We start from the raw sequence: 14,698 nt of genomic DNA on the forward strand, positions 1-14,698 counted from the left end.
CAGACCAAAAGTTTGGACACACCTTCTCATTTAAGATTTTTCTGTATTTTCATGACTATGAAAATTATACATTCACACTGAAGGCATCAAAACTATAAATTAACACATGTGGAATTATATACTTAACAAAAAAGTGTGAAACAACTGAAAATATGTCTTATATTCTAAGTTCTTCCAAGTAGCCACCTTTTGCTTTGATGACTGCTTTGCACACTCTTGGCATTCTCTTGATGAGCTTCAAGAGGTAGTCACTGGAAATGGTCTTCCAACAATCTTGAAGGAGTTCCCAGAGACGCTTAGCACTTGTTGGCCCTTTTGCCTTCACTCTGCGGTCCAGCTCACCCCAAACCATCTCGATTGGGTTCAGGTCTGGTGACTGTGGAGGCCAGGTCATCTGGCGTAGCACCCCATCACTCTCCTTCTTGGTCAAATAGCCCTTACACAGCCTGGAGGTGTGTTTGGGGTCATTGTCCTGTTGAAAAATAAACGATGGTCCAACTAAACGCAAACCGGATGGAATAGCATGCTGCCGCAAGATGCTGTGGTAGCCATGCTGGTTCAGTATGCCTTCAATTTTGAATAAATCCCCAACAGTGTCACCAGCAAAGCACCCCCACACCATCACACCTCCTCCTCCATGCTTCACGGTGGGAACCAGGCATGTAGAGTCCATCCTTTCACCTTTTCTGCATCGCATAAAGACACGGTGGTTGGAACCAAAGATCTCAAATTTGGACTCATCAGACCAAAGCACAGATTTCCACTGGTCTAATGTCCATTCCTTGTGTTCTTTAGCCCAAACAAGTGTCTTCTGCTTGTTGCCTGTCCTTGGCAGTGGTTTCCTAGCAGCTATTTTACCATGAAGGCCTGCTGCACAAAGTCTCCTCTTAACAGTTGTTGTAGAGATGTGTCTGCTGCTAGAACTCTGTCTGGCATTGACCTAGTCTCTAATCTGAGCTGCTGTCAACCTGCGATTTCTGAGACTGGTGACTTGGATAAACTTTTCCTGGGGCGGTCCTCATGTGAGCCAGTTTCTTTGTAGCGCTTGATGGTTTTTGCAACTGCACTTGGGGACACTTGCAAAGTTTGCCCAATTTTTCGCACTGACTGACCTTCATTTCTTAAAGTAATGATGGCCACTCGTTTTTCTTTACTTAGAATTTGTATTATGGCAAGAAAAAAAAGCAGCTAACAGTCTATTCAGTAGGACTATCAGCTGTGTATCCACCAGACTTCTGCACAACACAACTGATGGTCCCAACCCCATTTATAAGGCAAGAAATCCCACTTATTAAACCTGACAGGGCACATCTGTGAAGTGAAAACCATTTCCGGTGACTACCTCTTGAAGCTCATCAAGAGAATGCCAAGAGTGTGCAAAGCAGTCATCAAAGCAAAAGGTGGCTACTTTGAAGAACCTAGAATATAAGACATATTTTCAGTTGTTTCACACTTTTTTGTGAAGTATATAATTCCACATGTGTTAATTCATAGTTTTGATGCCTTCAGTGTGAATGTATAATTTTCATAGTCCTGAAAATACAGAAAAATCTTTAAATGAGAAGGTGTGTCCAAACTTTTGGTCTGTACTGTACATGTAATACATTTTCAGACAATTACATATAGGAACCGTGCACAAGCATGCAAACATTAATTCAGGATAGAGATCTACATTGATACATGCATACCCTTGCAGATAATTAAAATCAATAGTTGTCCATGTAACACAGAACTGGTTCAGCTCTGAAAATCCACTCACCGTTCTGACACTGGGACAACATTGTAGGATTTCCATAAACCTCAATAGGACAGGGGTTGTTCTTTTAAGACAACCCCTCTAATAATCAAATACACTTTGATTCTTGAAGTGAGAGATGTTTTTGAAGAAATAATCCATCTATAAGTCCAATGTAAACACAGCTAGTAAAGAATGAAATAAATACCCTTTAATTCGTCGCTTGGTGGCTTTAGTAATGGAATCAGATGCTGTAAAGGCCTCCGGGTGAGCAGAGAGTAACCTCAGGGCCTGCGATACGGTCATACTAGAAGCCGGGCCCGGCAGATCGCTCTCATCTTGCTGCACTGGTATCATGCACAACTTTCCATGGTAAAAAAAGACCTGGGGAGAAAATCAGCCACAAGGTAGAATCTCTTCACAGTTGGGCTTCAGATTACAGAGCTGCTATATGCTTGATTAGAGGGCCCAATAAAGGCTTTAGTGGTTCATCACGGTCTTAAATAAGTCTGGATATGGGGACCAGTGTGCACAATAGGGCGATATCCACTCTCCCTCCATAGAGTTAGTGTTGGTTACAGTCACCTAGTGGAGTGGTGACAGGCACCACTCCTATGTAGGCATGAAGAAAGCCATCTGCTGCCCATGGCTGGTGGATAAATCCTCCAGGGAATAACATAAGGCGGGCTGCGCTGCTGGAATAAACGGATTCGTTAAAAATGATAACATTTTGTTATTCTTTATATAAAAAAAAACAAAAAAAAACAAAACACCATCATCATTGTTGAAGAATCGATTTACTCCAGCAGTGCAGCCCGCCTTACGTGTTTCATTCAACGTGGTCTTAAAAGGGGTTGACCATAAAGAAATGTACTTACCCGATTGGAGCTATTCTCAGGCTTTAACCACTTAGGCAAGAAATCGGCTGCCTCTATGAGCAAGAATTCTCCATCGTTGTCCTCAACCCTGTAGTAAAAATATAAGAGGAGCATATGGAACTAACAATAACGGGATGTGTGTAGACATTTATTCTGCTGAATAACGTGGTTGATGCCAGGACTCCTTGCATATTGGTGGGGTCCTAGTCCAGGGAGCCTCGCTGATTGCTCAAAACACTGTTCAGAAGATTAAAAATAGGCAAGTCAGTCAGCAAAAGTGCAGAGCTCAGGTGAAAGGGGTAGAGAGAGAGACGGGAAGTGCTCACTCCAGCATGAGGAGTGTGTGCACATGGTCTGAAAAGGAATCTATCAGCAGGTTTTTGCCATGTAATCTGAGGACAGCACAATGTAGGGGGTTAAAACACAGATTTCAACGATGTGTCACTTATCAAGCTGTGTATTGATTTCTTACACTGAAAGTTTGATCACTAGGACATTATCACTGCTGTGACTAGCTGACGCGCGTGCTCTCGTCTGACTCCGCCCCCTCCTGTGATAAGCAGCTCACTGTCTAGTGGGGACGAGACTAATTTTCTGAGCTCTGCTACATGCTAAATTTAACAACTCAGATTGCGTGAGAACCTCTGCACCCAGTAAGCTAAGTGATAAATAGCTGGAATCAGGGCTGTGGAGTCGGTGTCCATTTTGGTGGAGTCGGTATAAAATGGACAGATTCCCACTCCTAAAATATATAATAAATTGGGTACAGTAGTTCAATGCAGTTTGTGGGGAATATTTTTTTTCATAAGAATTTGGGAAAGTTCTGAAATGTCCTATAAATGTCTGTCCTATTCCTGATCTAAGGGTCTAGACTTTTAGCTGAGATTAATCTATGCTACAGTAAATTTATCACTTAAACATGAGCCATGTATGGGGGAGTCGGAGTTGGAGTCAGTGTCAGGGAAATTGAGGAGTCGGAGGTTTGGCTTACCGACTCCACAGCTCTGCTGGAATCAGGGTCTCTTTGCCTACATCATGCTGCTCTCAGTTAATGTAGCAAAAAACAAAAGTTTCTATTAAGTCTGTACACTGCCACTCGCATCAGTTCTTGAAGAAAGTGATCACTTCTGTCAGCTGGGCAGCATCAGTGGGAGTCCTACGACAGAGACCAACCCCACCCCCCTCTCAAAAAAAAAAGTGGCCTAACACAATGCGTAGGTACACATAATAAGTCACAGACCACTGTGCCGTATAAAGACTTATTATGAAATGAAACAGCACAAGATGTTACGAGTATCTCAAAACTAAATTGCCATGCTTCAGAGGACTTGTGCTGCTGTACATTGGTCAGAATTTCAGCAATATATAATGCTTAATTTCCAAATGTCACAAATCGTAAATAGTACTTTTATGCACTTTGTTAAATCCCATGCGTGTCAGGAATTCACTAGAAGTGAGAAACCCCCACATACCGTATTTTTCGGACTATAAGGCGCACTTTTTTCCTCCAAAATTTTGGAGGATAGTGGGGGGTGAGTCTTATAGTCCGATGTACATAAATATTGTGGCTTTGGTGGTGGGGGGTGTGGGGGAAGCGAGAGCGGCTGAGTAGCAGGGCACAGGAGGCAGGGGCCGCGAGCCGCCTGCTGCAGCCTACACTGTGCCCGCTACTAAAGAAAATGAATATTCACTGCTCCCCACGCCCATGGACGTGGGGAGCAGTGAATATTCATTTTCCTTAATAGCCGGTACACTGTGCCTGCAGCACGCCTCCTGGTATGTATGGCCCCCTTCATCCTGGTCACGCTGCACAGAAAAGAAGAGGAAAAAACACTCCTGCTCCCTACACCTGGACTGCGTGCATGGGGAGCAGTGACCATTCATTCTCCCTAATAGGGCGCACACTGTAGCCGCACCGCGGCTCCTGCTGCGCTCGGCTGTCAGTGTGCCCGCTATTAAAGTCCATGAACATTCACCACACTCATGGGTGTGGTCAATATTCATGGTTTTTAATAGCAGGCACGCTGACAGCCAAGAGCAGCAGCGCAGCTACAGTGTGCTGCTCCCCACGCACGCAGTCCTGGCGTGGGGTGCAGTGACTAATCTGGCACAGCAACTTGCTGTGTGTGGGCGCATGGCAGTTTTGTCATGCGCAGTTCACACAGTGAGAACCCAGTCGGCAACAGCGCGGGACGCAGCGATGGAGAGAGGAGGGGAGTATGATTGTTTATTTTTTTTCTGTGCAGCGTGATGGGGGATCAGGGGGTGCCAAGCATACAGGGATGAGGCATGAAGGGGGCCATACATACCTGGAAGAGGAAGGAAGGTACCATACATACCAGGAAGAGGGATAATAACAGAATTGGGGGACATTACCCCTATAAGGGTCAGCAGCAGACCCCCTCCCCCTTAACAGGGCATCATGACCACATTTTTTGCTTAAATTTTTTTTTTCTATTTTCCTCCTCTAAAACCTAGGTGCGTCTTATGGTTCGAAAAATACGGTACATGTAGTAGGAACCAAATTACCTGGCTGCCAGGTCTGGAAAGTCCTTTGTGATCTGTTGAAGAAGGTAAACTATAAACCACTCGTCTTCTATATTATCACCAAAACATGTCATCCCCCTAATATGAGCAGGAACATCACCTAATGAAGAGAAAAAAAAATAAATAAAATTTACATTTAGTCTGTGGCCAACAAAAGCCATTCTTCAAATAAAGATGATCATTGTACACACAAGTCATAGAAAGCAGCATCATACAGACGATCCATCACCAGATAGAACATTACAAGTTGCAATCATTATTATATTGTCATCGAGGCTAGAGCCATTACCAACAAATGCATCTGAGGACGCATGTTTAGTGGAGAACTATACTAGACCAGAGAGCCACTGTCTCCCTGCCCACACGGACAAAAAATGGGCAGCACCCTGTAAACCAAGTGATACATCACTGAAATCAGGGTCTCTATCCCTAACCTCATGCTGCTCTCAGATGGGGGGGGGAAGCAAAAAACCTAATGACAGATTCCCTTTAATAGCAAAGCATAGAACTAGCAATCCACATCGCTGGTGCTTAAAGGGATTATAAATTGACTATGCAACATACCACTACACTTTATTTCTCAACTTCTGGAAACCATTGTTTACATCTAAATGCTGAAATACCTTACAGATCACATCCATGCAGACAGAAATGAATTACCGTATATTCCGGCGTATAAGACGACCCCCCTACTTTCCTGTTAAAATATAGAGTTTAGGATATATTCACCGTATAAGACTACCCCTTTTCCAACGCATACCAAACACCGGTAAAAATTAAAAAAAAAAAACAGATTTGAATTTAACATGGTCCTTTTTTTAATTTAAATTCTTATGACATGCAGGTATATAGCAGGAAAACTGTCACTCATAAACATAAGGCATACAACAACAACATTACTATCATCCATTTTCATCAGCGGCATACACCGGTACCCGACAATTTACAACAGAAAGAATAGAGCTTCACACATAGATTAGATAGATAGAAACATGTCAGTCACATATATATGAAGTACAGTGACAGTGTTGATTACTGTACTTGTCATTTAGTGTTAAAATAAAGGATTTATTTTAAAAAAAATTGGCGTGGGGTTCCCCTTAACTTTAGTCTCTAGCGGAGGTTAAGCAGACGGCTGGGGCAGATGTTTGAAGCCTGGGAAGGGGGTAATACCCACGGAGCTTCCCAGACTACTAATATCAGCCCCCAGCTGAATACCTAGCCTTTACTAGCTATTAAAATGGGGGACCCCCCCAAAAAAATGACGTGGGGTCCCCCCTATTTTAATAGCTAGCAAAGGCTAGGCAGACAGCTGGGGGCTGATATTAATAGCCCAGGAAGGGTCCATGAATATTGGCCCCCTCCCAGGCTAGAAACACCAGCCGTCAGCCGCCCCAGAAATGGCGCATCCATAGGATGCGCCAATTCTGGCACTTAGCCTCGCTCTTCCACGCTGCCCTGGTGCGGTGGCAGGGGGTAATAGGGCTGGGGTTCATGTCAGCGCCAGCTGCCATGAAGCCCAGGTTAGTAATGATGGGCGTCTATAAGACACCCCCATTACTAACCTACAAAGTGTTAAAGAAAAAACACACTACACCAAGAAAAAAAATTATTTATTTGAAATAAAATGGTGTGGTTTATTTAATTCTTAGTTTACTAAAAAAAAAAAAAAAATAGTTACCTGTCCACGTTCCTGCGCTGATCTCCCATGCACAGCTGTCACATCTGGAGATGGTGACAGCTGTGCATGGCTGCTGTAAGCTCACTCTGCCGGGAACACGTCCGCTCCCGGCAGCGGGAGCCACTGACTGAGCTCACCGGAGTACATTCAGTCAGCGCTGCTCCGGAGACCTCCTTTACGGCACTGCTGTACCGTGGGAATTTCTCACGATACAGCAGGGCCGTAAAGCAGCTAACCGGAGCAGCGCTGCCTGAACTCCGGCGAACCCGCTTATGCAATGACGGGGCTGCTTTACGGCCCCGTCATTCTAGCGGCGGCAGCAGTTCAGAGCGGTCACATTCTATGTGGCTGCTCTGAACTGGAGATCTTCGTGGGACACTCGTGGACTACTACGGAGGGGTAAGGATAAGGTTGTGGTTTATTATTTTATATTTTATTACAGGAGATCGATGGCTTCGGGGAATTAGGTGTCTAGGTGAGTATAGGTGTAGTTTTTTATTTTTTACTTTATTTTAGGTGGCGATCGGCGGGGACAGGTAATGTATGAACTAATTTATTGTAGGTAACCACTGGCCACCAATGACATGTATTTAACATTTATTGGGGACACAGTAGGGCAATTTATATAGCAGGATCAGGCTGATGGGAACTACTGCTCCCATCGAGCTGATCCTGCTGGCAGGAGTGGATGGGGGACAGACATAGGCCGATGTGACACTACTACTCCCATTGGCCTATGTCTGCCTGCACGCGCACACATCGCACAGACACCCGCACACACATCGCACAGACACCCGCACACACATCGCACAGACACCCGCACACACATCGCACAGACACCCGCACACACCAATCATGACGGGTCTGGGAGGTGAGGCTGACCTGTGAGACCGTGGGAAAGTTCATGTGAGTTCATGCAATGCAGTCAAGCATGAACTCACATGAACCCTCTGAGGGCACCGCAGCGACTTCAAATGAACAGCTGATCGGCATCACCTGATACCTCAGCTGTTCATTTGAAATAACCGGCGGGAAAGCGCAGCACAGAACGGGAAAGCCGGCGGTGAAGTCTTTTCACTGCCGGCTTCCCCGCCCGGGTCCTTCGCTCCCCGCTCCTTTGTGCTGCACTCCCCGCCCGGTCCTAACTTACAATCGGGATGGGAGGTGGCGAGGGGAGCGGAGGATCGGGGTGGGAGGCTGCGGGGAAGCAGTATGGGGCTGTGTGATTGTTTAAAAGCCGGCGGCTTTTTACCGCCCGCCGGCTTTTAAACAATCAGGAGAATTCTCCCACGCTGGGATGGCATTCTGATGACAGGCTGGATCTCAGCTGAGCTCTGCCATCCAGCTTGTCATCCTTCAGAGACACTGCAGAGCGCAGGCATTATGGGAACTTCCGATTCCGGTATTCGATATTGTAAAAGTATCGGAATTCCGATACCGCGAATATCGGCCGATACCCGATATTACAGTATCGGAATGCTCAACACTACTTGTCACAGAAGCTCCGGACACAGCGCAGCGCTTCTGTGACAAGTGAAAGCTGTCGGCACAGAAGCCCTGCGCTGTGTCCGGAGCTGGGAAGACACTGCGATGTGTCAGAAAAGTTCGCTAGGTTCTGTCTGTCTCCGCTGCTGGGAATACGCTGCGCTGTGTCCCAGGCCTGAGAAGACACAGTGCAGCGATGTGTCAGTTTCAGCACAGAAGCGGTGACTGTCTGGACCTACCGCCGCCGTATTTTAACTCCCTCCACCTTATATTAACTCCCACATGGCAGGGATACGGCCACGGCAGCATATTAACACCCCCAGAGTATCCCCGCATGTCAATTTCTGAAAGTTCAAAAACATTACCGGCGTATAAGACGACCCCAGACTAGACAGAAGATTTTTCAGTCTTCAAAAGTCGTCTTATACGCCGGAATATACGGTACATAACATATACTCTGAGCCCTGTACAGAGGAAATTTGAGCAGATCAGAACAAATTTTCAGCTTATTGATGTAAACAATATTTCCATTTACCAACGCATGAAGAAAAAAAAAAAAGAAGAAAAGAGCACCTTTTATTACATCTATATGTATCCTTTTACCTTTCCTAGATGAATACTTGAGATTAAATCCCTGGTTTTGCCAGATGTAATCAGTCAGTAATGGAGCAAGTTTAGCCAGTATTTCTTCTATGTATTGCTGCAAAATCTGTTTGAGCTTGGCGGGGTCACTTGGCTCCTCAGGCACCATGTAAAGGTGATATTCTACAAAATCTTCCACAACCATCATTTTCTTTGGCTTCTCCATGATGTGCAAGATTTCTTAGAGAATAAGAATAACAAAAAAAAGAAAAAAAAGAGATGAGCCTTAAACAATATTCATAACACTTTTCCCTAAATTTACTGTGGTTAAGGGAATCAGTCACCGGGTCCTTTCTACCCCATCTCAGAGCAGCATGAAGGGGAAGAGACCTCAAATCCAGTGACACGTCACTTACTGAACTCATTGCTGCATTGTTTCTCTGCTGCAAATCTAGCAGTGCTCTGAATGCTGAGCTCTGTATAACCCTCCCACATCACTGATTGACAGCTTTCTGTGTACACTGTGCATAGGCAAAAAGCTGCCAATCAGTAGTGGGGGTGATCATGAATATATAGGACTACATGACAGCAGGTTGACTAATCCTCCAGTGATAATCTCCTGATCATCAAAACTGCAGCAAGCAGCCAAGTAAGTGATACATTTTTGGAATCAGGGTCTCTGTCTCTACATCATGCTGCTCTCAGATTAATAAGCAAAAACCTGGTGACAGATTCCCTTTAAACCTTTGGAGGAAGAGAAAACATTCATATATATTTTCTTAGGACTTCCTTAGCAACTACCCCACCAGACACAGGGTATGATTAGTCTTTCAAATCACACAGACCACTACGTATACTTGAATTAACCCCTTATTACTCTAACCTGAGAGGAATCAATAACCCTCCTAATGCACCAGACTACAGACACTTTACTGGGTACCTCAACAATTCCTCCTTCTATTAAATTAAGAAAAAGTCATAATATATGACAAAGTCATGTATTAGTCAGTTGTATATAGTATTTTATTTAACACAGCAAGCACCACACATCCATGGATGTTGCCATTATTGCTTCATTACCCTACACCACTATAGATGCTGACATTGATCCTTGCACTGCCCCACACAACCAGTGATGTTGCTATTACCACTTTAATTTTTCTACTTCATGGATGCTGACACTAAAGGCAGGTGCAGGCGGACGTGTATTTTCTCATCCGAGAGAATCAGTTCGATTATACAAATCACACTGATCATAGTATGATCAGATGAGAAGATGGGAGAAAAAAAAAGGCTCCATCTGCTCCATTATGTCAGTCCATAGAAATCTAACTGCATTCAGATGACATCCAAGTGCAGTCCAATATTTTACACAGACTCATTGACTTGCATGGCCGAGTGAGATCCAAACATCAGCTAACACTCAGACATGCAGCAATCTTTTCCTTGGACCAGCTTTTGGTCTGAGGAAAACTCCTGACATCTTCACAGCCCCATAGACTAACATTGGTCCACGTGATTTTTCAGATCATACAGTCATCTGCACAAGTCCTAAAGTTTGGATTTTATCCCCCACCCCCATCTATAGGATAGGAGATAACATCGTCATCATACTGTACCCCCTACAGACCTGGGAAGGGGGCTCTGCTGAACACCATTATTTCACACTGTCTCACTGAGAATCAATTGTGTGGCAGTGTACGAGCACAGCCACAACCCCAGCGAGGGATTGGTGGGGTCCCAGTGGTCGCACCCCCCCCATCTTATGGGGATAACTTCCATACCGTACAAATCAGTTAACCCCTTCAATGCCATACATGCTGACATTAACCCATTCACTACCTAGACCACAGGTAGGTGAACTCACTGCCTCATATTCACACCTGAGATTTCCGATGGAAGCGTTGGTGACAGTAAATCCCCATAGTGGCGGCAGGAGCCCCTGTGCCTGTATAATGTCTGTACCGTGCACCTCCACTGTCCACAGCAGCACTAGAGGCCCCTCAGTGCAGCCGCAGAGCACAGGAGCAGTATGGCGGGTTACCTCAGTTTGAACAATCCGGTTTCTTTCCGCACCAAGCAGCCAGTCCTGTCAAACTTCCAGGGGAAGCAGAATGAGCCTGCGGTGACGTCATTATAAGGCGCCTCCAGCAGGAACATGTGACAGGAGGCTGTCGCCGGGATGACGTGTCCGGGAGTCATGACGACTACAGAGCGTCCATACGGCGGCCTGACGGCGGCGGACAGCTGGGAGCTTCTCCGCAGTTGCGGACACGTGCGATGGCGGTTGCGGGAATCCGTTTAACTGCAGAGAGGAGGGGTCATTACTGCTCGTACTCACAGGCTGAAATCAGCGGCCTTTGTGGAACCACAAGTCCCAGAGTTTTCTTATTTCTGGTGGGTAAACGTGCTGGACAGCGGGAATGTTATGACTTAGGTTTCCCAGACTGCAGACTTTGCTTTCCTGGGGTCCTGCGGCAGGAGAGGTGGTCGCCTGGGGCATCAGTACGTGTGTAAGGCTGACTGCAGATCGTTATACCACTGTGTACGGTGTGTGCACACTGGGGGTGTAACACGTGCTGAAATCAGGGGCTCTGCCCCTATCATACTGCTCTCAGATAAGAAGCATATACATGGGGACAGATCCCCTTCCCAGTCCCTGGGTTGTCCTTGTGTCAGTTTACCTGTCAGGGGATTCAGGCTGCCAAAACTGCATGATTGACAGGTCTCTTGTGTACATAGGAATAGACCGGTCAGTCACCTGCAGTGATGCTGGGAATAGCCGGCCAGGCACAGAGCCGGAGCAGTCTGCTCTCTGGCTATGGCCAGCGTTTCAGAGAGTAATATATCTGGGTGTGATTCATGCTGCTCACACTTTGGGAAATATGAATAGTGTGACAGGTTCCCTTTAATAATACCTGTTTTCTGTGAGTGGTCACCCAGATAATGACATGGGAGTGGGGAATGTACGGCTGCATAGAACGGTCATTCAGGAGTCTGGGAGAGCCGGCTGCCTGATTGTTTACAGGGTAAATGATGACAATCACAAAACCTAATGTGACTATTTCTCCACCTTTGTGGCCCACAGTCACCAGGAGGAAATGTCACAGTGACTTGAGCACTAGGATGATTTCCAGATACAAAAGGAAGCCAGTATCACAGACAGCACAGATGTAAGTTCTCTGCCCATTTACCCGTCCGTCTCTTGTATAAATGTCATAACTTTCAGCATCTTCATTTATTAATTCTACTAATCTCTGTATTTCTAGTAATCAGACCCTCTCGAGAGCTGCAGAAAATTACCCTCATCCAGACATAGGAGAAGGATTTTCCGGGTCTGTCAGCAGTGAAAGATACGATGTGGCTTCTGAGTGTGAAAGGTGCTTGTTATGTGGGATAGATTATATAACTGTTCAGCATTTCTAATAAGTGAGATATACAGGAGCCAGATATTACAAGTGATGTTATACCTTGATCAGCCGGAATAATCATGTTTAAAATGTGAGGAGGTGGGTAATGGGGGGAAATAAGGTTGGCATGTGATCGAAAGTATGCACACTGTGTATGAGCGGTCACATGGCGAAGCTCCGGGAGAGTGACACCGCGCAGTCCTGACAGTGAGAATGTCACGCTGCTAGGACTCCCTGTGTCAGGCTACGTTCCCATGATGAGTATTTAGTGAGTTTTCATGTTGCAGATTTTCTTCACCAATTAGCTAAATTAGGTTACTTGTATTTATTTCTTCATTGAGTTTTTGAGTGCGTTTTCCTACATTTTTGTCTCTTTTTGCTATGTCATGTTTTAAACAAGACTGCTTTTTATTGGATACTTCCCGGTATTTGGCTTTGGAAAAACTTTATTGATACAGTCATGTGTGGATTACATGTGTTTTTTACCTATGGATTTTCCTGTAGGGTAACTCTGCAAAAAAGCTTATATATAACTCAAGAGAAATTGAGATGTTACATATTTCAAAATTGCACCGCAGGTTAGTTAACACAGCGTAATAAATAATAAAAATCCCAGAAGGCAGGAGATTTCTATGAATCGCATCCACTTTGCTGCAATTGTAAGATGCTGCATGTGACTTGTTTGGTGCCAAATATGGTAGTTTAGAGTGTTAGCTCTGTGGGTGAATGAGATGAGTTTTATCTAAGATGGTAATGTAATGTAAATGCCAGGCACTAGATCAGTGGTTTCTAGGAGAGCATCTCATGATGTCAGGTTTTGAAATGACTAAACTCCAGCAGATGAAGACCATAATAAATGCCACCATCTTTATAGAACTAATAATTAATGTCTGCACATTGCAGGAATGTCAAAGAGTTACACAGGTTTAGGAAACCATGGCTGATCTGGTTTCTTCACACAGGATATGTGAGGCTACAGTACAGACCAAAAGTTTGGACACACCTTCTCATTTAAAGATTTTTCTGTATTTTCATAACTATGAAAATTGTACATTCACACTGAAGGCATCAAAACCATGAATCAACACATGTGGAATTATATACTTAACAAAAAAGTGTGAAACAACTGAAAATATGTCATATTCTAGGTTCTTCAAAGTAGCCACCTTTTGCTTTGATGACTGCTTTGCACACTCTTGGCATTCTCTTGATGAGCTTCAAGACGTAGTCACCGGAAATGGTTTTCACTTCACAGGTGTGCCCTGTCAGGTTTAATAAGTGGGATTTCTTGCCTTATAAATGGGGTTGGGACCATCAGTTGTGTTGTGCAGAAGTCAGGTGGATACACAGCTGATAGTCCTACTGAATAGACTGTTAGAATTTGTATTATGGCAAGAAAAAAGCAGCTAAGTAAAGAAAAACGAGTGGCCATCTCGTGTCCCCAAGTGCAGTTGCAAAAACCATCAAGCGCTACAAAGAAACTGGCTCACATGAGGATCACCCCAGGAAAGGAAGACCAAGAGTCACCTCTGCTTCTGAGGATAAGTTTATTCCAGTCACCAGCCTCAGAAATCGCAGGTTAACAGCAGCTCAGATTAGAGATCAGGTCAATGCCACACAGAGTTCTAGCAGCAGACACATCTCTTCAACAACTGTTAAGAGGAGACTTTGTGCAGCAGGCCTTCATGGTAAAATAGCTGCTAGGAAACCACTGCTAAGGACAGGCAACAAGCAGAAGACACTTGTTTGGGCTAAAGAACACAAGGAATGGACACTACTAGACCAGTGGAAATCTGTGCTTTGGTCTGATGAGTCCAAATTTGAGATCTTTGGTTCCAACCACCGTGTCTTTGTGCGACGCAGAAAAGGTGAACGGATGGACTCTACATGCCTGGTTCCCACCGTGAAGCATAGAGGAGGAGGTGTGATGGTGTGGGGGTGCTTTGCTGGTGACACTGTTGGGGATTTATTCAAAATTGAAGGCATACTGAACCAGCATGGCTACCACAGCATCTTGCAGCGGCATGCTATTCCATCCGGTTTGCGTTTAGTTGGACCATCATTTATTTTTCAACAGGACAATGACCCCAAACACACCTCCAGGCTCTGTAAGGGCTATTTGACCAAGAAGGAGAGTGATGGGGTGTTACGCCAGATGACCTGGCCTCCACTGTCACCAGACCTGAACCCAATCGAGATGGTTTGGGGTAAGCTGGACCGCAGAGTGAAGGCAAAAGGGCCAACAAGTGCTAAGCATCTCTGGGAACTCCTTCAAGATTGTTGGAAGACCATTTCCGGTGACTACCTCTTGAAGCTCATCAAGAGAATGCCAAGAGTGTGCAAAGCAGTCATCAAAGCAAGAGGTGGCTACTTTGAAGAA

The 14,698-nt window shown here is 45.1% G+C and overlaps 2 protein-coding genes across 4 annotated transcripts in view; one reads left to right on the forward strand and one right to left on the reverse strand.

The window, feature by feature from the left end:
* ECD (ecdysoneless cell cycle regulator) overlaps positions 1-11,085 on the reverse strand; it is a 29,026-nt gene extending 17,941 nt beyond the window's left edge. Inside the window, exons 1-5 of one of the 2 annotated variants that reach the window (XM_073685664.1) lie at positions 10,953-11,085; positions 8,930-9,148; positions 5,143-5,260; positions 2,614-2,701; positions 1,944-2,119 (exon numbers count right to left, since the gene is read on the reverse strand). In XM_073685664.1, coding sequence (XP_073541765.1) covers positions 1,944-2,119; positions 2,614-2,701; positions 5,143-5,260; positions 8,930-9,134 — 587 coding nt within the window. In that variant the 5' untranslated portion in view covers positions 9,135-9,148; positions 10,953-11,085. The other variant, XM_073685665.1, reaches the window with a different exon arrangement.
* Positions 11,055-14,698, forward strand: part of FAM149B1 (family with sequence similarity 149 member B1) — a 97,851-nt gene continuing 94,207 nt past the window's right edge. Inside the window, exons 1-3 of one of the 2 annotated variants that reach the window (XM_073685666.1) lie at positions 11,055-11,305; positions 11,997-12,081; positions 12,178-12,288. In XM_073685666.1, the coding sequence (XP_073541767.1) occupies positions 12,035-12,081; positions 12,178-12,288 (158 nt within the window). In that variant the 5' untranslated portion in view covers positions 11,055-11,305; positions 11,997-12,034. The remainder of the gene's footprint in view (positions 11,306-11,996; positions 12,082-12,177; positions 12,289-14,698) is intronic. The other variant, XM_073685667.1, reaches the window with a different exon arrangement.

The sequence above is a fragment of the Phyllobates terribilis genome, unplaced genomic scaffold, assembly GCF_046119375.1.
Source record: "Phyllobates terribilis strain yellow unplaced genomic scaffold, ASM4611937v1 Scaffold_5__5_contigs__length_657084704, whole genome shotgun sequence".
Taxonomy (NCBI): domain Eukaryota; kingdom Metazoa; phylum Chordata; class Amphibia; order Anura; family Dendrobatidae; genus Phyllobates; species Phyllobates terribilis.